At 36.3% G+C, this 22,296-nt stretch overlaps 1 protein-coding gene across 5 annotated transcripts in view; it reads left to right on the forward strand.

Annotated features, from left to right (window-relative positions):
• PPFIA2 (PTPRF interacting protein alpha 2) overlaps window positions 1–22,296 on the forward strand; it is a 374,197-nt gene that overhangs the window by 62,033 nt on the left and 289,868 nt on the right. For 4 of the 5 annotated variants that reach the window (XM_040989854.1, XM_040989864.1, XM_040989875.1 and 1 more), the window contains one exon: window positions 702–755. The exons of the other annotated variant lie outside the window; for it this stretch is intronic. In XM_040989854.1, the coding sequence (XP_040845788.1) occupies window positions 702–755 (54 nt within the window). The remainder of the gene's footprint in view (window positions 1–701; window positions 756–22,296) is intronic. 5 annotated transcript variants of the gene reach the window in all.

Genomic DNA, 22,296 nt, shown 5'->3' on the forward strand with positions numbered 1-22,296 from the left:
GAGAGATAGGAGGTAGCTTAAAAGTTAAATCAGTTGCAAACATTAGAAACATTTGATATTGCTCTTTAAAATCTGGAATTGTGTTTTCTCACAGCCTGTTCTATGGTATACCTATTTATCACGATTAACGCTTATAATCATTACTCTTGACCTTCTGTATTTTCTGATTCAAAATTGGAAATTAACTTAATAGGAATAAGCAAATTCATCTATATCTCTTTCTAGATCCGTCTTGTGTGTTTGTTAATACAGTGGACCTTATACAATTAAGCATTTCTTAGAATAAGCTTTTCTCCAGGGGATTCATATTGTTAGTATCTTACATTATAATCATTAAATTTCCTTCGCTATGTTCTACCTTTAGCTCATTAAAGATTAAATCTGTATTTCCACTTAGTCATTTTCTTGGCACATTTCAAGAGCACTTTAAAGATATGTATCTGTATTTATGTATTTCGATGTATCTATCTCTCTCTGCCTAAATCTGCTTCTATCTACACATTCATACACTTTACAGACATTGGAAAAAATGTCTAGGTACAGGCTATTTGTATAGTACAGTATGAAGGTTTCTACAGAAATACACGAGAGCAGCTGGAGTGCCCTGACACTGCAGCTGAAGAAAACAGCACAGCGTGGGTTTGGGGAATGCTTCATGCTTTTGAGTGGCATTTTACAATCAACACCTTTCCCCTTTTCAGGATCTCGAATCCCTAACAGGAGGGCTGACTGGTTCTAAGGGGGCTGATCCACCGGTAAGTTAGACTCTTCATTAAACTTAACTATTGATGAATTAAATTTTATATTCAACAGATCATCAGTTGTTTGTATACAAATTTGTCATACGTAGTTTTTTTTTGGAAATATGATTCATAGGGACTAATACAAAAGTATAAATTGGCTTGGAAGTTTGATCTGGTGTTTGAAAAAGTTTTAATGGTTTGTAAAATTCATATGCATTTATTAACACAAAAAGTAGGAAGAAAAAATTTAATGAAATGTGTCAATGTTTATATTTTACTAATGTACATGTTCATGAGTGTAGGAATTGGATTGTGACTTGATTTTCAGTTCCTGAAAAACATGAATTCATTGATCATTGATGTTGCTTCTTTCCTACTTAATCTGGTAAGATTCTAAAAATAAAGTGCTCTAAAGTTTTAATATTTATGATTTTTAAGCAATAAGAACAGTTTGATGGGTTACCTGTAGACCATCTTACCCAATTCATTGATGTTTAATTTCAAAAAATGTTGGTGAGTAAATATTTCTGTGACTGAAGGCTTGACAATCCATGGTATATATCTGAAAAAAGAAAATACTCAATATATGCATTTTGTGATTTTGATATTTAGTATGCTAACATTTAATGAGGAACGCACAGAATCCAATATTACCAACTGTATATATTCTTCACTCAGACATTTAAGTGAAGTAAGTCACTCTATTAGATTATCAATGAGATGCTGAAAAGATAACTTTTAATTGCAGCTTTCTCCCCTGAGTCACTCTGATATCTTATGGTACTACATAATCTTCATGCGATTGCTTCTGAAGCACCAATAAACAGTATATTGTAGTTTTTCACTTTTATTTTTATTGTTTGAATTTTAGGGGAAAATGTACTGGCTTTGGATACTTGCTAATATTTATCCCCTAAATCTATTACAGTGCAGCAGAAGGCAAAATGAAAAATGGGATTCAATTCAAAAACTGTGTTGATAGGCTTTATGGCCAGGCTGATGCTGAAGTGTTGTAGGTAACTGCATCTATAGTATAGTTTCATCCTGCTGCCTTTGCACAGTCCTTTCATAAAAACTCAATCCATATCAGAAGAGTAAATCAATACTTAAAATACTTTCCTGTTCCCTCAACTGGCCACTGACTTATGAAAGAATTCTACTGTGTTGGTTTTACAAGTTAATGTCCTGTGTTCAATATAATGTCAACTTCTCTCTCTTGTAACTGGTGAGAAAAAAATGCATACATTTTTTCCATGTTAAAATGAATTAGTTTATCTTACACCTTAATGAAACATGTTTCTGAATATGGAAGATTAAGAGAGCTTGTGTTCCAGATAATAAAAGAAAACTTTTTCAGGGGGGACAAAATGGTCACAGAAGGGAAAGATGGTGTCTTGAAGCAGAACTTCATTGCCAGTAGGTAAAAGTGAAAAGCATTATGTGTACAAGTCTCATGTTGAACACACAGGCAGCTCTGTGTCTGTGTGTGTAAGTATATGTGTGCATTCATTGATGTTCTGAGACACATGGAGAATATTGTAAAGGTAGGGATTCTTCACCAAGGTCTGTGATTGTGGGTATTTAAAGCACTGCTTGCATCTTCTGAAGTTTAATGACTGTGTTTCATACTTTTGGTAGGGCAGAAAACATTATGGGGGTTTCAAAGTACTTATATTTAAAACTATCTACGGGCTTCTATGAACAGTCTATAAATTCTATGAACAATCTGGAAACTTACTACTACAAATTTAGTGTCTTGCTCTTGGGAACAGTCCCCCATCAGCCTTGGCTGATGCTGACATTTTAGGGAATGAGCCAGCCTATAGGGAGGGCCCTTTAAGTTTCTTGCTCTCCCTCTTGTTCTCTCTCTTCCTTTCCAATAGATAAGTAAATATTTTTAAGAGATGCGAACAAAGTGAAATGAAGCTAGTCTGTGGTCTAAGCTGACCTCTTTAAGTCAGATCCATACTTTTTTGTATCATTTCCTTTCATGATCCCATAGGTTGATTCTAAATTGAATGTGAATTTGAAGGTTCACTCTGTGTACCAGAGTGGAGTAATTTGGGTGCTATCAATTTTCTAGTGTCCAGAAAGGTTAAAAGAAAAACAAAGATTTTATTACATTAGTTACAGAAAACTGTTTCAGAGTTGGATCAGAAAAAATGTGGGAAAGGATGATAGCTTATAGCTCATAAGAGGTTGAAAGACAGTTTAAAGAGAGCAAATTCCTTGATGAGAGCTTCTCTCTCATTGTGCCTCATCCTATGACCATGATGACGCCTGGACCACATTAGCATCTGGATATGTTCTAATCTGGATGCTTGATTTTGGCAACTCAGAATCAAAATATATTAAGATGCTAATGAATTTCAGGGTGGTTAGGGGCATAGGAGATGAGGTGCAATAGGAAAGAAGCTCGTTGGGATTGACAATGTCAAGGAATATAGATGCAAGTAATTGTATCAGATAGATCACTTCTATAGGCTCTGCAAACTTTTCAACCTGAATTCCTTACCTTGATGATCCTGACATGTTCTACACCTAAGTACCATTTAAACAGTGACAACTGAAAAATTTGCATTTCTGGACTATATCACATCTGTGAACTTCCAGTTTCTAGTTTAACTAAGTATTTGACTTCCCCTTGGCTATCCAACAGGAACTTAAAACACAAATTATAAAACTGATTGTTTATTCTCATCTATTACTACCTTCAAGTCTCACAAGAAATTTCTATCTTACCAGTTAATGAACATTTTTAGTCTTTCAAAAATTCAAAAAGATGTGTGCTCCATCCTCATGATTTTTCTAGATCCCAGCCAGTTATCTCCATTTCTCTAAAACTGTGAAACATTCAAAGGCACAAACTCCCTTAATCTCTACATTGTCGGTGAACCAAGCAGTATAATTTTTTTTAATGAGTGGGAATGTGTTGCATTTACATTAGACTATTTGATGGCTTCCCAACTGAACAAAATACCCAGAACCTATGTAGTGGTTCTGTTGAAATCCATTCCTTCATATTGAGTTTAGAAAACTCATCTTCTAAGTCTTTCTGTTATACTTTTGCAGCTCTGGTCATTCCACTATACTTTGCCTAGTAAAATCGCAACCAGTAATGGACACAATATAAATTACTGCTCTTGCTTTTTGCGTGTCTTATGACTAACAACCATATTCATTATCCATTACCTTCTTTATTTACTGATTCAAGATTGGAAAGCTACCTCCTTAGAAACAAGGTAATCTAACCATCTCTTCATGTGTTCATCTTGTGTATATGATAAAACAGGGGACTTTATAAAATTGATCATTTCTTAGAATAAGCATTTTCCAAGGGGTTGTATTCTTGAAAATAACAACTTATAATTTTATTAAATTCCCTTATTTATATTCTCTCTTCACTTTCAGCTCGCTAAGGATGAAACATTTGCTTTCCCACATTTTAAGAATATTTTTAGTATCTACCTATCTCTCTACCTCTCTGCCTGTGGTTGACTAATTGCTTTCTTTAGGTCTCTGTTGAAGTGACATTTTACCAGAGAGCTTTTTGAGACATCCAAATACTTTTTTAATTCCTACTTTGTGTTTATTTGCTTTCTCCTAGCAGAATATAAACTTCATACTATTCAGGCCCTTACTTCTTTTGTTCATAAAATTATGTTAAGTGAAAATGTGAGCAAAGAGATATAAGTAATTATCAGTTGTAAGTAAGATTTCAGGGGCTGCTTTGAGACTTGCATGTTTTATTTTACTGCTTAGTGGTACAGGGAGCGTGTTTAATGTTGAACCTTGGAGTAATGAAACGATGATTTAGTAATAGCTTCTCCTTTCCAATTTATCAATCTGTGATTAACCTATTATCAAAAAGGAAACTCAAAATGTTTAAGGATATGATAAGGAAAATAGAATAGGAGACAATATTATTTCAAATATATTTTGTTAATAAAAAGCATTGGATTATTAATATGTAGGTAGTCTTACAAATACATAATTTAAGATACTAGTTAATGTTATTCAAATATTTTTGCCTTCCCAAATATCTATTAGATTATCCCAAAGTAGTGCCATCATTTCAATGACAATATTTTGTCTTGTGTTCTTTTACTTGAGTTTTAATTTCTATTTCTACTAATCATGTGTTTGCATATTTATATATGATTGTATGTATACATAAACACAAACAACATATATTTATATGCTTGTGCATATATGATTACACTACCACAATAATTGATCAGATTTCTTCGGCATTTGAGTCCTCAACTAAACAGAGGCTGGCTTATAATTTGACTGTTCTTATCCAACACAATTAAATGAAACTATTTGTATACTTTATCAAAGATGTTACAATTTGGTATGTTTTAAAAAAACAGGTGGAATGGCTGAATACAGTTTGAAACACATAACTACTCATTAAAACACGAAAACACATGAAGTGAAAGAAAGCTTTCCTGAGGATGCACATTTTTAATGTATTTTGTGAACTTCGAGCTGTCTAGTAAGGCATGCTTCTGTTATTTTATCTCTAGCATCCCTTATGTTTAGTGTGGACTTTGAACTTCAAGAGACTTTGAACTTCAAGAGTCAAGTTTGTAATTCCTAAACAAAAAATATCAGAAAAATCATGGTGAGAGTAATACTCTTTTGTAGGTCATCCTGTGATGGCCACTGGTTTCAGCTCTTCAGAATTGCAGGCCACTGGTTGGGAAAGGGTGCTCATGTTTTGATTCCATATACTCAGAGCTATTATCTATCTTTCAGTTGCAGTTTAGATTTAGGGGAAATTAATAAAAGAGAAGTGCCCAGGGAGGATAGCTAATACCTGCCTGGTAAAGCAATTGGACATTCCAGCTTCACCAAAAAATGTTGAGAAAGCAAAACTTCTGCAGTCTGGCAAACTGGAGATAAATTACATTGTTGGCAGCAGAACTTGTCATGAACTCCCATGATGATGCAGTTCTTTGTGACTGCATGTCCCACCTGGGAATTCAGACCTGAGAACAGAATGAGTGACTCTTATCTGCAATGTCCAGACTCACAAGGGTCTCTGGAAGTGTGAGAGCCGTGTGACTTGTGGAGGCCCCCTGAGTTCCTAGGCCTTTGGAGTGCTTGTGTCAAGACTCAGAGAACTGCCCTGCAGGCTTTACTGTTTCATTTCCAGTGTTCCTCTTAGTTATATTGGAGGCAAGAATTGGGTGGACATTTCAGGGAGGGGTGTTCTTTTGCCATTGTCCCAGCTTCCCTCCTCTAAAACATTCTCTGTTGAGCTTTTTTTCTGCCATAGACAGACGGTCCCTGGGTTAGCTATGAAGTCACAGAGGCCTGGCTAGAATAACTGCCGTCACATGAGCCTGTAATCTGAATGGTCGTTGCCTTGTTGAAGTTGTTGCCTTTGTCTTCAGTTTGGTCTCTAGAGTTCAACAGCCTAAGGACTGTATCTAGTTCTCATTCATGGGAGTTTGGGGCCTATTGCAGTTAGGTTCTGTGTGGGACTGCTTTGGATCAAACACCATATTGGGTGCAATGTTGAGATACTAAGGAGTTTGAGTGGGCCTTAACCTCAACCCAGATCCATTGTTTTTCATTAGAGAGGCAACAAGTGGAAAGAACAACTTACAAACTACAGGTAGGGTATGAAACTCCTCAATAAATTTAAGGGCATCCTCTGAAAACTTCCTGAACTTTTGTTTACATTGATGGTCCTGGAAAAGAAGGGACACAGGTGCTCTGATTGTCCCAGCATCTCCATTAGCCACCTCTCCTAGAGGAAGAGCTGCTACCAGATGGTGGCAGTTCTTGCTGTGAGTACTTTAAACCAGGCTATCCCAAACTGAGGGAGGAGAGATCAAGTGGATGACTGAAGCTGTTGGGCAAGAAGTAGGTAATATACACTCAGGCTTGAGGGAGAGGGGAGGACTCACATCCCCTGAGGATTATTCCAGTGGTGGAACAACCTGAATATGTGGTGGATGAGCCTGGACCACTGAATAGTGTACTGTATACCATATATATATATATATACTGTATATATACCACATATATATGATATATATAATATATATTATCATTATTATATAATACACCTGGTGTCCTTCCCTTTTGAATCTGGTGTCTTTAAGAGGGAGTGTTTGTAGCAGAGCTTCCCCTACAGGTGAGGTTTTAGAAAACTGCTGAAGGCCTGCACCTAAATAACTTACAACCATTTTCTTCCTGTCTTCAGATGTCAAGTTGGAGGACAGTCTTTAAAGTTGAGAGTCCCATCTGGTGGTCAGGCTCCCATACTCTCTAGTACATACATAAATGGTGGCTAATGGCATTGCAGAGGAAAACAAGCATTTTCTTGTTCAGAACAAATAATTGAATGGTATCTCAATTTTGAAAGAGACCACCAAGGAATACATCCATCAGGTTGGCTGAGGGGTTACTCATAGTTGAAAGAGCTGCTTCATAATCTAAGGATTGTAAAAGAAAAATAGAGAAAAAAAGATTATAGCATGGCTCCTGTCTGTGGACTGGGTCAAGTATGTAATCCTAGGAATTTAACTACATCCTTCAAAACAGTGGCTGTCCTTAGGTGAACCCTCCTGAGCTCTTTAAGACCCAGCATCCCAGGTCTTGAATGTGACCCATGCCTCCCAAATTTCCTCAGTCCCTTTAATTTCCCCCCAGACAGCCTGTTCCCTGGAGTTTTCTATTAGAGGGCTCTACTGGGTTAGTCACAGGTAACATGGGCCCCCTTTGGATGATTTGCATAAAGTCTACAATGGCTCATTGTAACTTGAAATAATCCTGAAAGTTACCAGTTCAGGGTTAGGTAGAGATTTTTCTTCTGAATAATGAGAAACTTTTAAAGAGTATTTTTTTATTAATCTTAAAACTTTTTATTGAAGTACAGTCTTGAGACCAAGAAATGACACCAAACTATACAAATGAATGAACTTTCCTTTGCCCCCTGATCACACCAGAAACCAACAATCAAATTAAGGAACAGCACGTTGAGGCCTGCATTGTGATGTAGCTGCTGTCTCAGATGCTAATATCTCGTATGAGAACTGGCTCATATCCAGGCTGGTCTGATCCAACTCCTTTCTAATGACATGGTAAAAGCAGCAGGAAATCGCACAAGTGCTTGCTTTTCTGCTACTCATGTGTGAAACAAACATGAAGCTGATGTTTCTTGGTTTCAGCCTGAACCACCCTTGGCAATTGCTTCCAATTGGGGAATGGACTGATTTGTCCGACATCTCTGTCTTTGCCTCTGTGTCTCTCCCTTTCTCTGACTGTAACTATCAAATAAATAAATGAAGCTTAAAGTAACAGGGGCTTGCATGCTAGTTCACAAGATAGTCCTCCATCTGCGGCTCCAGCACTACATATGGATGCCGGTCCTACGTCCAGTTTCTCTACTTGACATGTTGCTCTCTGCTTGTGTCCTGGAAGGCCAGCGGGTGGATCAAGTCCTTGGGACCCTAACCCTTGTGGGAGACCCAGAAGAAGCTCCTGATTCCTGACTTCAGATTGGCTCAGCTTTGGCCATTGTGGCTATTTGGAGAGCAAACCAGCGGATGGAAGATCTGTCTCTCTCACTCCTCTCTCTAAATCTGCTTTTCAAATAAAATATATAAGTATTTTTTTAAAGAAGGAAAAAAAAATCACTGGTATTCCAAGAGTCCTCAATATTCTCCTTCACTATTGTTTTCATGTGCAAACGAATAATATATTGTCATTTACATGGTAAGATTCAGTAGAGGGGTATTTATAACTAATAAATGATATGACACCCACACAATTTTTTTAAATTGCATATTAATATCAAATGAAATATGTGATATTTGTCTTTGGGCCTGGGTAATTTCACTTAGCTTAATCTTTGGTTATATCCATTTTGTTGGAAATGTTTTGATTTCATTCTTTGTTAGGCTGGATAACATTCTAGCATGTATTTATACTATATCTTCTTTATCCAGCCATTATTTGATGCACTTCCAGATCCATTCCATGTCTAGTAGTGACAATTAAGCTGTTGTAAAATGAGAATGCAGGTTTCTCTTGCGTGCTGGTTTCATTTTTTTTTTTTTTAGATAAATTCCCAGCAGGGGAATAGTTGGGTCATATTGCAGACATATTTTTAGTTCTCTGAGGAATCTCCATACTATTCCCATAATGTTTTTACTGATTTTATTCAAATCAACAGTGCGTTAGCATACCTTTCCCTCCAATATCTATCTATTTATTTATTTATGATAACAGACATTCTAACTGGAGTGAAGTAATCCTCCTTTTGGTATGTGTTTGCATGTCCTTTGTGGCCGGAGTTCCTGAGCATGTTTCCATATGCATTGGCAATTTGTATTGTTCTTTGAAGAAAGCATAATCGTACCCTTTGCTTAACTGGATTGTTTGATAAATGTGGAGTTTCTTGAACTTCTGAAATATTCTGAATAGTAATATTTTGTCATATGCATGGGCTACAAATATTTTACTCTGGAGAATCAAAATAGTGGAGTAGGGTAATCATTTAAACAGTCAGAAAATCATTAGCCAGGGTGAAGCAGAGAGAGTAGCACAAGTGACTGCAAACACAAAACCAGATGCTAATTGCAATAAGTAAGAGGCACAATAAATATTACCCAAAATTCCCCTGTTTTCTCTCCCACTACTTTGTCATTCTTTCTTTTTACTTCCTTCTTTCCTTCATTCTTTCCTTGCTCATACCTTCTTTCCTTTCTTCTTTTTTTCTTTCATTTCTTTCTTTACAGTTTTTAAGGTAACATTTTTAATTAATATTAAAAGTGAGGGATTAGTACTTTGCTGAATAAAGAGATCTACAGGTGAAAAAATTTTTAAAAAGTCCAAGTTGGGCAGTAATATAGGTAAGCACTGTAATAGTAGAATATCGCTTAGAGCACCTGTTAGTCATGTCCCAGGACCACATCTAGACCCATTGTTCTGAATATTGCCATGGATATAAAGAGGACAGTACTGTAACAAATGATGAAAAAAGCAATTTCAAAGTAAATGGGGTGGTGTGTTGCAATTGCTGAGTCAGGCGTACAAGGGTGGTCATTTGCCAAATAATTGTCCTCAGATGCCAAGGACTGTTGGAGCTCAGAGGATGACAGAAATCATTTTCCAGGTGTATTTCATGGGGCCCGATCACTCATTGATCAGGGTGTAAGTGTGCAATATCTGTCAGGCTGGCTGACATATATTGTGAGGTTCCAGGGTCACCATGTCAACAGATGACTTGGGTTCTTGTCTCTAATACAAGAAAGAGGTAAAGATGATAGTAAAAGTTAGTAAATGAATTTAATTTATTTGCATGTAAAATGAAACAACATTGTACTGTGCCCACACTCGCGGCCAGCTGCACTCAGTGAAGTTCAGTCATTCCCTTATCCAACCTGAGTATTAGAGCTGGTGTCTGGGGTAGGATTTAATTGTATATCCAAAGGGAAGTGTTTGGGATAGGATAGTGTACTATCCATTTCCTTGCCCTTTACTACATAATAAGAAGTAGAGTAGTTACATAATGAGAAGTAGAGTCAGTTACATAATGAGAAGTAGAGATGCCAGCTGTGAGATTTTACAAATGATAGTATAATTAGCTAAGCAGTATTACAGGGATGCAGCCAGCCTCCATGTTGATTATTTCTTGGCCAGAACAGATTCTGCATGGTATTTTGGTGAAGTCATGCTTTTTTTCTATGTTGGATAGCATGGCTTAGGTGTACTAGTTTGCGGAGTGTGGCTTCAGGGAAGGACTGTGCTATTCCCTGTTAACTAATACGATCACTGTGTTACCGTTCGTGTGTGTAGAGCCTGACAATCTTAAATCTACTCTTGTATTTCTGTATTAAGGAATATGAGTGTGCAATGAAAATAACTTGCCCTAGCTATTCCTCCTAGTCTTTTTCGAATGCATGCAATCAGAAGAAAATGAATCAGCAAAATGTAGGTGTTTAAAATTACATGCACATTTTTAAGCTTAGTATTAACTATAACCACTACTGATACTTTAAAAAGAAACTTGATTTTATATTCATAATAATCTGCATAATCCTTACATTTAAAATCTAAGTTCATTCAAGAACACCACATAATGGGAATGTATGCTAAAGAGTTTATGATAGGCTCTTAAGTTCTTTCTCAGAGATATTTAAAGCTAGTGAATTACATTTAGAACTTTGTTGGTCTAATAGGAAGAGGAAAGATACTAAGAATTCAGTGTTTTACCAAAAGAATTTAACAAGGACATCTGAAAGTCATTAAATCCTTTACAGAGCAGCCCCTCCAGATTGTACTCACAGGAAAAAATCAGTTTGGACCAATACATCAATAGAAACGCTGTGGAAATCCGTAGCTTTATTTTTCCGTTTTAATCCTACATTACAATGTGTAATCCTCATGAAAAACTATTTTCTTCTATGTTCAATCTTTTGATTAAAATTCTTAGGTGTATCAGAAATATTTTTTTATCTACACAATTTGAGTTTCACTTAAATCACCATTCTCAAAAGTCCAGGAACTTAAATAAAAGGCAGCATTACAATCATTATTCTGTATTTTATGTAAAAGCATAAATTAGTAATTATATTAGATTTAGGAAATTTGCCTCTTCAAGGTAATACTAGTGAGAATGCTATTAAAAATACTTAAAATTACTAACCTGTTTCTGTCAGGACCTAACTGAGCAACAAGATTAAAATCCGGAATGATAATCATGGCAATGTGAAGAACTAACCAACCCCAGTGATATTTTGGTTTGGAGTCTGAAATTGTATCTGAAGTTTTAGAGAAGCAAAACAGACATTCCCAGTTAATGATTTGTTAATGATTTATTTAATGGTTATTACTATAAGATTTCAGAATGAAGCAAATTTTTCAGAAACATTCTAAGGAACTATATTCACATATAATAGTTAAAACTGTATCATAGATATTTATAGCATTAAAAGGCATCCATTAAACAATAAAGCTAAAAGTCAATGACATAAATATTTTCCACAAGAACCTAGGAATACAAGGAACAATAAAACCTAAAATACATGCCTATAAAAGAGAACAATGAAGGTAGTGACAGAACTTTGGAGTTTTCTTATTTTTCCTCATTTTATGATTTTTTTACATCATAATTGAAGTCTTTATTTCTCTCGCTGTCTCTTTGGGCCTGTCCCCAGGCAGCAGCTGAGACCATCGTAGAATTGAACTGGTCAGTGAGTTCTAAACTGTTGAGTGTGAGCTCTTCAGAATACTGACCTCTCATGACAGACCATGTTATATGGATATTTTTTGCACATGTTACAGTGTAGGCCCGATGCAGTAGACCAGTGGCTAAATATTAGGTTAGGTTTGTGTCCTAGCCACCCTACTAGTCCTGTCTGCCCCCTTCCTGTGGCCTGGGAGAGCAGTAGGGGATGGAGGATGGCTCCAGGGTTTAGAACTTTGCACTCTTACGGTAGATCTGAAAGAAGCTCCTGGCTCCTGGCTTCGGATTGACTGAGCTCTGGCCATTGTGACTGCTTAGGGAGTGAGCCAACAGAAGGAAGATCTTTCTGTATTGCCTTCTCCCTGTGAACCTGCCTTTTCAATAAAAGTAAATCTCTAAAACAAATGTTGCAATGGTAACTGCCTTCTACTCAGCCACTTTAATGACTTGATTCTCCATTGCACAGTTTACATATCCTCTTTTCTCTGTCACTCTCCAGAATTTAGATTTTCTGCTGCCTTTTCTCCTCTGCTTTTTCACTATTCAAAAGCATATAATTTTTAATGATTTTTCTTGTCATTGGAAGCATAGGAGAAAAGTACTTATTGCTTTTTACGATTCCGAATAAAAACAGAACACCTCATCCGATCTATTTTTTTTTTTCAAGCCTTGGAACAAACTGTTCCTTTGGTTGTTATTGGGAAACAGTTTGACTTGTGTATAGGGGTGCAGTAAACAAGTAATGTGAAATCTTGAACATTGAGCATGGCCTCAGGAGCGTGAACTGTAGCTCGCAGAGGGGCTGGAGGGAGCAAAGCTCGTTGAGCAAACCAAATTCAAACCTCCTACCACACAGTCTAAAAATTATCTTTAAAATCACCATCATTACATGCACCTTTGTTTTATTTGATTCTTTTTTAAAGGTTTATTTTTGTTGGATAGGCAGATTTACAGAGAGACAGGAGGATCTTCCACCAATTGGTTCACATTAGCCCCGAGCCGATCTGAAGCCAGAAGCCAGGAACCAGCAGGAGCCGCATCAGGTCATCCGTGTTGATACAGGGTTCCTGGGCCATGCTCCACTGCCTTCTCATGCCACAAGCAGGGAGCTGGTAGGGAAGTACAGCATCAGGGACACAAACCAGCGCCCTGAAGAAATACCAGTTTGAGGAGTAGTCATTTGAACCAATTCCTTTCATTCTTTCTATCCATTTCCTTAAATTTTTGCTTTCTCTCCAATTAGGAGAATTAGCTGAATTTTTGTTAACAAAATTTTCTTATTATGTGACTCCTCTGAACAGCTAAATAGTGAAGGGTTTCTTACAGTGTTTCCTTGGTTCTGTTACCAGAGAACTTCTGTTGTGGCCAATTTTTTTCTTACGTGCCTCCCTTTATGCTTTGTGTTGGAATAAAATGCATTTTCCTGTTCAGAATCTCATCTGAACTTTTAAAACGTCTAAATATTCAATGATTGCAATTGTTAACAAAGTTTATTTTTACATCTAGAATTTTTAAGATCCAGTAAATATGAATTTTAAGAAGAGCAATTTTATTGCCCATTTAATTACTTTATGCTGAAACGTGTGTCTTATTAAACTCTATGCAAACTTACAACTGTTTTCTGTCGGAATGTTTAATAAACAGCACCACCTTGTGGGAAAACTGCCTAAGTACAGTGTATGAAATGACAGAAATACTATGGAAATGGTATCTTAAGTGGTATCTTAAATCTTCATGCTTTTCCCTAAGAGAAAAAGGACAGAAAGATTTAAGCCTTTTGTGTTTTTCATCATTTTATAAAACATTGAAAGATTTCTGCACAATTGCAGTTGCTAATGATTGCATTTAAGTAAATATTCTCTAAAAATTAATATTTAGCACAAAATAATACATAGAATTTTGCAGAAAAAGAAGTAATCCATAAAAGCCTTACTTTTAAACTGAGGTACCACATTAGGAAACTGTTTCCAGTGTGTTAACATGTAGCCAGGGTGAGCCTGGCACATCATCCCGAACAGCCTGGTTGATTTTTCTTTTCTTTTTTTTTTTTTAAAGATTCATTTTTATTATTTTGACTTTAGAATGTACGAAAGCTGCTCTGACATGTTTTGAGAATAGATAATTTAGCTTAAGTAAATTTGTTATTATTTTCAGACTATTTGAGAGGCACAGTGACTCAGAGAGAGACTCAGAAAGAGAAGGATATCTTGCACCTGCTGATTCATTCCCAAAATGCCTACAGCAGCCACAGGTCAGCTAGGCTGACTCCAGGAGGAAGGAACTCCACTTGGTATGGCTGAAACATACATGCTCAGACCATGGTCCTCTGCCTTGCAGGCACGTTAGCGAAAGCTGGATTGGAAGTGTGACACAGCTGGAACCTGCTTTGTGATAAGGGATGTACCAAGTAGTGACTTAACTCATTTCAAGGGACAGTGCTTTTCATAATTTCTTTTATTATTTGTTTGCTTTTATTTGAAAGGCAGATTTATAGAAAGGAGAGTCTGAAAGATCTTCCTCCTCTGGTTTACTCCCCCAAAAGTGGCCTCAAAGGGTGGAACTGAGATGATCTGAAGCCAGGAGCCTCATACAAGTCTCTCACCTGGACACAGGGTTCCACGAACCTGGGCTATCTTATGCTGCTTTCCCAGGCCACAAGCAGGCAGCTTAATGGGAAGTGGACTAGCCAGCACATGAACCAGTATCCATATGGAATGCTGGCTCTTGCAGGTGGAGGATTAGCCTATTGAGACGCAGCACCATCCCTTTCCATCTTAATGTTTAAAATGTGTGACACAACATTGTCCACTTATTGTCCACTTATTACTTTTGCAGATCATCCTGTTCTGAATTGTTTAAGTAAGCAAGAACAAGAGTTAGAAGTTCAGACTGCATACTCAAAGTCTTCACATGGCACATCCTTACAGCCCCTCTTGGGTGAGGATCAGTAGGTCCAGTTAAAGGGGTTTTATCAAGCAATTCCTCTGGGAAGCGATAGTCTGGAGGCAGTTGTATAAGGCAAATATCTATGTTGATCATGTCCCCGTTACGTTCAAATGGATGCCGAGGAATTCTAAGGCTTCCTTATAGTTGGTATCTGAATTCTGTTGCTGGTGTTCCCCATTTCCCTAACTTTGATTAATTTATACATGTGCTTTTGTGTCTTCATGTACCATGTACTATGATAACAGTGACTTGCAAAGGGTCACTTTCAAAAATTTCATCTTGCTCTTAGTAACCTGTGTTCAGGTGACTCCAAATTCAGTTTCTCAGTTTGAGAAGACGCCATCTCTTAGCCACTGCACGCTACCTGCTTGCGTTTGTCTGTAGCTCAAAAGCCTAATTCAGCATCGTAAGTGCTAGGATGGGTGGTTGGACAGTATTTATCTTACTCTCTCCATCATCAAATATAACAAAAATAAATGTTATGTTCTGCTTTCATTTTATTATCACCTCTAATAAAAGTATGACAGGATATGAAAAACCACAAACTATGGAGTTGTTGACCATTACAGGATTTTTGGAAATATTATATAGAGTAATTCATCAGTATGTTACAGTTAAGTAGTTTCCTGTGGCTAAAATATCCCCTGTGAACAAGCAAGACATGGGTCTAGCATAATGGCACAGTAGGTTAAACTATTGCCTGCAACACTTGCATCTCATTTTGGATTGCCAGTTCAAGTCCCAGCTTAAGGACACTAAATTATTTGACGAAGTTGATATTCCTTGTAAGCTAAAGGAGATGTGCGTGTTTGAGTTGTGCCACAGGCGGGATGGCGTGGAAGCGAGTGGATTTTATTTTTCTAGGCTGGGGGTCCTGTTTTGATGTGTTGAGATTATTTTAAGGCCCGGGAATGAATGTTCCATTGTAGTTTGTGCTGTTAGAGATGTGCTGGTGGTTGTTTTCCATGCAGATGGTATTTGGAAATTTGATTTAGTGGAACATGTTTTGAAAGAGTGAATTTGAGGAAAATTGATATTAGTCAAACGTACTCCTACACTATTCATCTGGTGGCTGTTATTGCTTTTTAAATCCTATTTTGTTTGTTCATGACAGAGAAATATTAAGAATGTGCAAGGTTATTCACGTTTGTATTTGACATATCAAAGGCTTTGACGATTCTTTTAGTAACAATTAGTTTCTTTGAAGAAAGGAGAAAAGAGGCCACTAAAGAAGCTGTATGGAAAAGAAATTCCAAAATGAGGAATGAAATTTAATGCCAAAATAGAAAAACATGAAATTTCTATCATTTTACCATGTAAAATTTAGAGCTCTAAAAAATCTTTAAAAGCATCAAATTTACAAATGAGTATATTCCTGCATAGATCTAAAATTGATAAATTATTTTGTTAGATAAATGTTTATTTCCAAACATCTCTCTTTTGTATCAAAATCATTCAAATTCATGACCCCAAGTATGAGGACACATCAAAAAGATAAAAGCAAATGGAGTTAAAATATTAGCTTATTTGGTTACAAAATTTCTGAAGAAATCCATGCATAATTCTTTCATAATACATATTTTCCTCGAACTTTTTGAAGATCTCAAGTGGTTAATCCCATTTATAGCATTTTAAAGATGAACATATATCTTCGTACAAGAGATTCTCAAAAATGCCACGAGAAAGCTATTTCTTAGGAAGAAACTGAATAAATTTTATCTTTTAGTATAAACTGCACGTGGATTTCATTTTTTTAAAAGTACTAGATGGTGATTACTGGAAACTACAAGGATTGGGGGAGGGAGATACAGGAGATTAGAACAGCAAATACCTAAAAGAAACAGATTTCTCGTATTACACAGTAGGGTTAATAACGTTATTTCACAGTAACCTACTTTATATGTTATGAGAATATGGGAGAAATAGTAAACCTTTAGTAATAAGTTCTTGTTGAAGAATAGGAAATATGGACTACCTTGATTTCATCAGTATGTATTGTCTATACTAGAACTCTCATCCATAAATATCTCAATTATTGCTAATTAAAATTATTTAAAACAATTTTTTGTGCTGAAGAAAACTTATCTTTTTATTCCATTGTCCATGGACACTTTGAAATTTCCTCTTAGATACTATTTCTCTTATTAATTCCTCAATTAATCTTTATCTACTTTATTTGGATTTTACTTAAGATTTCAGAGTACAAATTTGATGCAATTCTCATTTTCTCTATGTGATATATTTTGGCAAATAGTTCTATTACCGATCAGATGCGTTGGTTCAGAACTTAAATATCATGTTTTCATATTTATCGTTGTTGAACTGCCTTCCTATTAATAAATCTTGAAATTACACTTTAATTCCCCAAATTTGTCTTCATTGCCAAAACTATGGGTCCAAATTCAACTTTCGCAACCGCCTTCTCATTAGAGTTCTTACACTGTGTTGCTCATCAAATTATTCCTCAAATTGTTTACTAGGTGCCCATTTGTCAGGTAGTTTTGCTCCAGTATACAAACAGTGGCACACTACAGGAACCATGTTAAAACACAGCAGATGTAGGCAAAGATTAGACTTTCTGAAGCTGAATTTGGAATGATGAGACTGTCGCTAGTGATAGTAACATTTCTGTTACATAAGCTCAGTAATTTGAAGCTATGCTGGTTTACGGGACAGAAGCCCGCTGCATATGCTTCATGTGCAAGAGAAAGATGTGTACTGCTATCCCTTTTCCCCTGCTATACTTCATATAAATATAAATATAGGCTAGGTACTTAAAAGGAAATAACATTTGGGAATGGGAGAATGATCCAAAAAACAGCATGTGTGAAGCTAAAGAAGAACTGATTTGTGGAGTGTGTTCTTAGGAAGTCACCTGATCTGAAGTTTTACGGGCGTGGACTGTTTGCCAAGATAAAAGAAAGATAGGTTAACAGTTCTCAGGAGTTCTAATGACATTCTAAGGGTTTGGACTTTTCTTTCTTTTTAGGATACTTTATCTTCTCTACTGATTTTTTTTTAAAATACCAGAAAAACTGATAAGTTCACATTTATGTTTAAGAAATATTAACTGGTAACTGGTGGCAGTATAAAGATTAATGTCCAGAGGGAGAGAATTGAGGTATGAGTTAGGGTCTGTTGGTATTATAACAAAGGTGACTAGATAGTGTTTCATATTCTTTTCCTGTTTAACAATATAAATCATTTTTGGCAGAAATAGGGTCGAAGAGTAGCTACTGAGAAACCCAAGTAGCTGTGAAAACTAGTGGTAAAGTGGTTTTCATGCTTAAATATCTAAAACCCAGAGATACGTGTGTGCACGTCAGATTGCATTTTCTAAAATCAGTCATATTAGTATCTCTTTTTCCTACATATTCTTCATAAAATGTGACTTAGATTCACCTCCCAAATAAAGAATGAACGGTTTCCTTTTCCTTGACTGTTAAAGGACTTGCAACTTAATCAGGAATGATGTTAGGTGACTTCCACTGCTGGGTCATAAGATGACATAGTTTCCACTTTATTCTTTTCTGTGAGAACTTAGCACATGCAGAGGCCATGTATAGGAATCAGTTATGGATGTGTTGCAAGTAGTAGATTTCCAACAGCCACGTAGTACCAGCCATACAAATAAAATCACGTCTAGATGCTTCAACTGGCAGCTGTGAGGTCAACCCAAGACCTCTTGGCTGAGACTACAGGCAGTAGGTGAAACTAGACAACGTATTCTTTTTTTTTTTTGTGAGATTTATTTATTTTTATTGGAAAGTCAAATATACAGAGAGGAGGAGAAACAGAGAGGAAGATCTTCCGTCCAATGATTCATTCCCAAGTGAGTGCAACGACCATGCAGTGCAGGGTCCCAAAGCTTTGGGCTGTCCTCCACTGCTTTCCCAGGCCACAGCCAGGGAGCTGGATGGGAAGTGGGGCCGCTGGGATTAGAACCGGCACCCATATGGGATCCTGGTGTGTTCAAAGCGAGGACTTTAGCCACTAGGCCACACCACCGGGCCCTAGACAAGCCATCTTATTAAGATCTTTAAAACATTTTGAGCCATAGAATCCATGAATCTAATAAACTAGTGATCTTCTGCCACTAATTATTTATACAAATAACAAGCACAGTAAATACGTATAAATATCATTCTCTGTATTAATCAATTGATATATTGATGAATAACAGATGCTTATTAATTTTTGACATCAGAGTGATATGTGTACTAATAATTATGTAAATATGATTAATAACATTCAGAATAAAATTCAGAGTAAAACTAGTGACGTTCAGAATATTCTGAACCTACTTTTTATCCATTTTGGTTCATATGAGAATGAATAGCTGTGATTCTTGAACAGAATGGCCATTTCAAGACACTTTTTCATTCAACATCCATTAGAAAAATGGGTTGCTACCACTGTCTAGTAGCAGGTAGCAAATAATCTGAATTATATGGCAACTAAATCCATGGTTTCATGTTTAAAAATGATAGAGTACTTGTTAATTGCAATGATGCTATGTTACCTATTAGAGATAACATATATTACTATTTGGTAAAGACAACATTTGGAACAAATAATAAAAACGCATTAGATATAACACTGTGAATAACACTGGGAAATGACTAGAGAAGGAAATGTCAACATCAGGAAAGAAAAAAAAAACATGAAACACATAGGTAAATACCATAGGCATTTTTTCTCTGTGGCTTGCAAATTTCAATCTAATGGTTCAAGAAAAATTACTACACTAAAATGTCTAATGTGTTTTTTTTTATTATGATAACTCAAGTAATATCTCAGAAATTGATGATAGTAGCAGTGTTCCCTCAAACAAAATAGTATTTTTCTGCATGAGGTCAATGCAAAAGCCTTTGGGTTTTTTGCCATGATTTTAGAGCACGGATACTTGCTGTAAGACTTGTGAACATATCAATAAGAGCCAACTATTGACAGAATCTCCAGCTCTGTGACATGGCAGGTGCATCTACACTGGCCACTTTGTCCGGTCACACAAAGGCCATAAATGCTACTTTCGATCAAGGGAATGCAGAATAAAAAAGTTAAACATTTTCTCACTCTACAAAATAGGTTTTCAGTAATCATTCTGGTTAAAAAAGAAAAGAGAAGAGAAAGAGAACAGCAGGGACGTTCAAAGAATTGCCTGATCCACCAATTTAAACTCTGGATTCTAAAATTCTCATTGAATGCTACAATGATGACAACTTTCAAATCAACTAGTTATAGAGTGCAGTCTGTCTGAACAGACCTTCTATCACAAAGCTCATCAGGCATTTCTAGGAATGAAAGAAACCCAGAAACTCGAACTTTTATTTGGATTTATGTTTGATGTTAGAGGCCACAGTAACTGCATTACTAGAAAAATAAGTTTGACATTTATTTTTCAAAACATTGCAAAATGAGCAGAAGTTTAACAAGAGTTAGGCTTAAAATATATCTTTATTTCCAAGTATTGTCAAAGCAGTCCAGTCCAGTTTTATGTACCTGGTCCTTTCATGTTGAACATAGAGTCATCCGAGTCTTGATAAAAACATAAGCAATCACTGTATTGTCCGACTCTTCTCACACCTCTGCCACACACAAAAGAAAGAAAATTACTTTAGATGTCATGCTAATGAGAAAATGTGGTTAATGTTATCTTCTGATACCTTATCTAATATTTCCCATTTATTCCCATTATCTTGTTACATTTAATTTTACAAGTTTTCATCATGCAAATGTAGTACTTTACATATAAAGGTTTATTTCCTTTGCCTATAAAATTTCATCTGCCTGAAATACTCTATTACTGTATTAACCAAGCCCTTTTGTGCCTTGCAAGCTGCTCTTTAGTTTTCAAGAACCAGTTTAAAAGGCACCTTCTCGCCAACATCCCTAGCTGATGAGCAGAGTATGTGATAACATGTTCTATTAAGGCTGTTTCCTTACAACCTTATAAGCAACTAAATGGTGAAAGAAGTGTGATATTAGCCATTACATTTCTGGTACCTAAACTAGTACAGAATACATTGTTCTGGTATCTGGTTCATTCATAATCTCCCAATAAAACATAAAATATTTTTATTTAATCATTAATAAGCCATTCCAGAGTTTTCTTCATCGTCTGTATTTTTCATCCATTGTTTGTATGAAAAAGATAAAGCCCAAATATTCTCTAAGTATAAGAGATTGGAACTTGTTTCCTTTTCCTTATAACTCCACTAAGGAGGAGGGAAAGTGGTAGTAAAAAATAGCAAAAAGTTCCAATTTGTAGACATGGACCAGAACTGTGTGGACCTAACACTTAGTAGTTATGTGATCTTAATCAAATAATTTAACCTCTGGGAAACTCAATTTTTCCCCCTAATGCAATATTTACCTTGAAAGAATGGGACTGGGTATTGAATGTGATGAATCAAGAAATATATAACAAGATGATTCATGGAGTATAAGTAATCATGCCACTTCCAGCTGAGGTGGAAATTAAGCTGAGATTCCAGCTTAGCCTCCAGTGCCACTGAAAATGACAACTAGGAACAATGGAGACTGGTCAGTTTACTAAGGTTCATGTGACGGAGCAAAGTTCAACTTCAACAGCACCTATGGCCATGCAAGCATCCTGGATACAGAAGATGGCCTTTGCACTAAGGGACTCCTCACTTGAGTCCTAACTTGCTTTTCTGTTCTGTTCTTTCCTTTTTTTTTGAGATTTATTTATTTATTAAAAAGTCAGATATACAGAGAGGAGAAGAGACAGAGAGGAAGATCTTCCATCTGATGACTCACTCCCCAAGCCACCACAATGGCTGGTGCTGAGCCATTCCGAAGCCAGGAGCCCAGAACCTCTTCCAGGTCTCTCATGTGGGTACAGGGTCCCAAGGCTTTGGGCCGTCCTTGACTGCTTTCCCAGGCCACAAGCAGGGAGCTGGATGGGAAGTGGGGCTGGTGGGATTAGAACCAGTGCCCCTATGGGATCCTGGTACGTGCAAGGCAAGGCCTTTAGGCACAATGCAACTGCAGTGGGCCCCAAGTATTTCTTTCAAACTGTACATTTTCATCAGCTTTTTGAGAATGCCTAGATTTAAAAAAATTTTTTTGAACCAAAATTAACTTGATTTTTAATTCCACTGTACTTTAAAAAATATTTTAATACATATATAATGGGTTTCTTTATATTTTGGAAATGACGTAAGGATGAACTTTAAGAAAACTTTAATAGTTTCATCTGGTAGGTTGGTAAAACAGGTATTACAGAATAGTTGTAAGTATGATTTTGAATTATGTGTATGGTTATAAAATAGATATCTGCATGGATATTTGTGAAGTTGATAGTTTTTCATTTATATTGAGAGCATTTCATGGTATATAAATTAGCTGAAAGTTGAAGTTAAACCAATT

Source organism: Ochotona curzoniae, unplaced genomic scaffold (genome assembly GCF_017591425.1).
Source record: "Ochotona curzoniae isolate NIBS_2020 unplaced genomic scaffold, NIBS_Ocur_1.0 contig_1014, whole genome shotgun sequence".
Classification (NCBI taxonomy): domain Eukaryota; kingdom Metazoa; phylum Chordata; class Mammalia; order Lagomorpha; family Ochotonidae; genus Ochotona; species Ochotona curzoniae.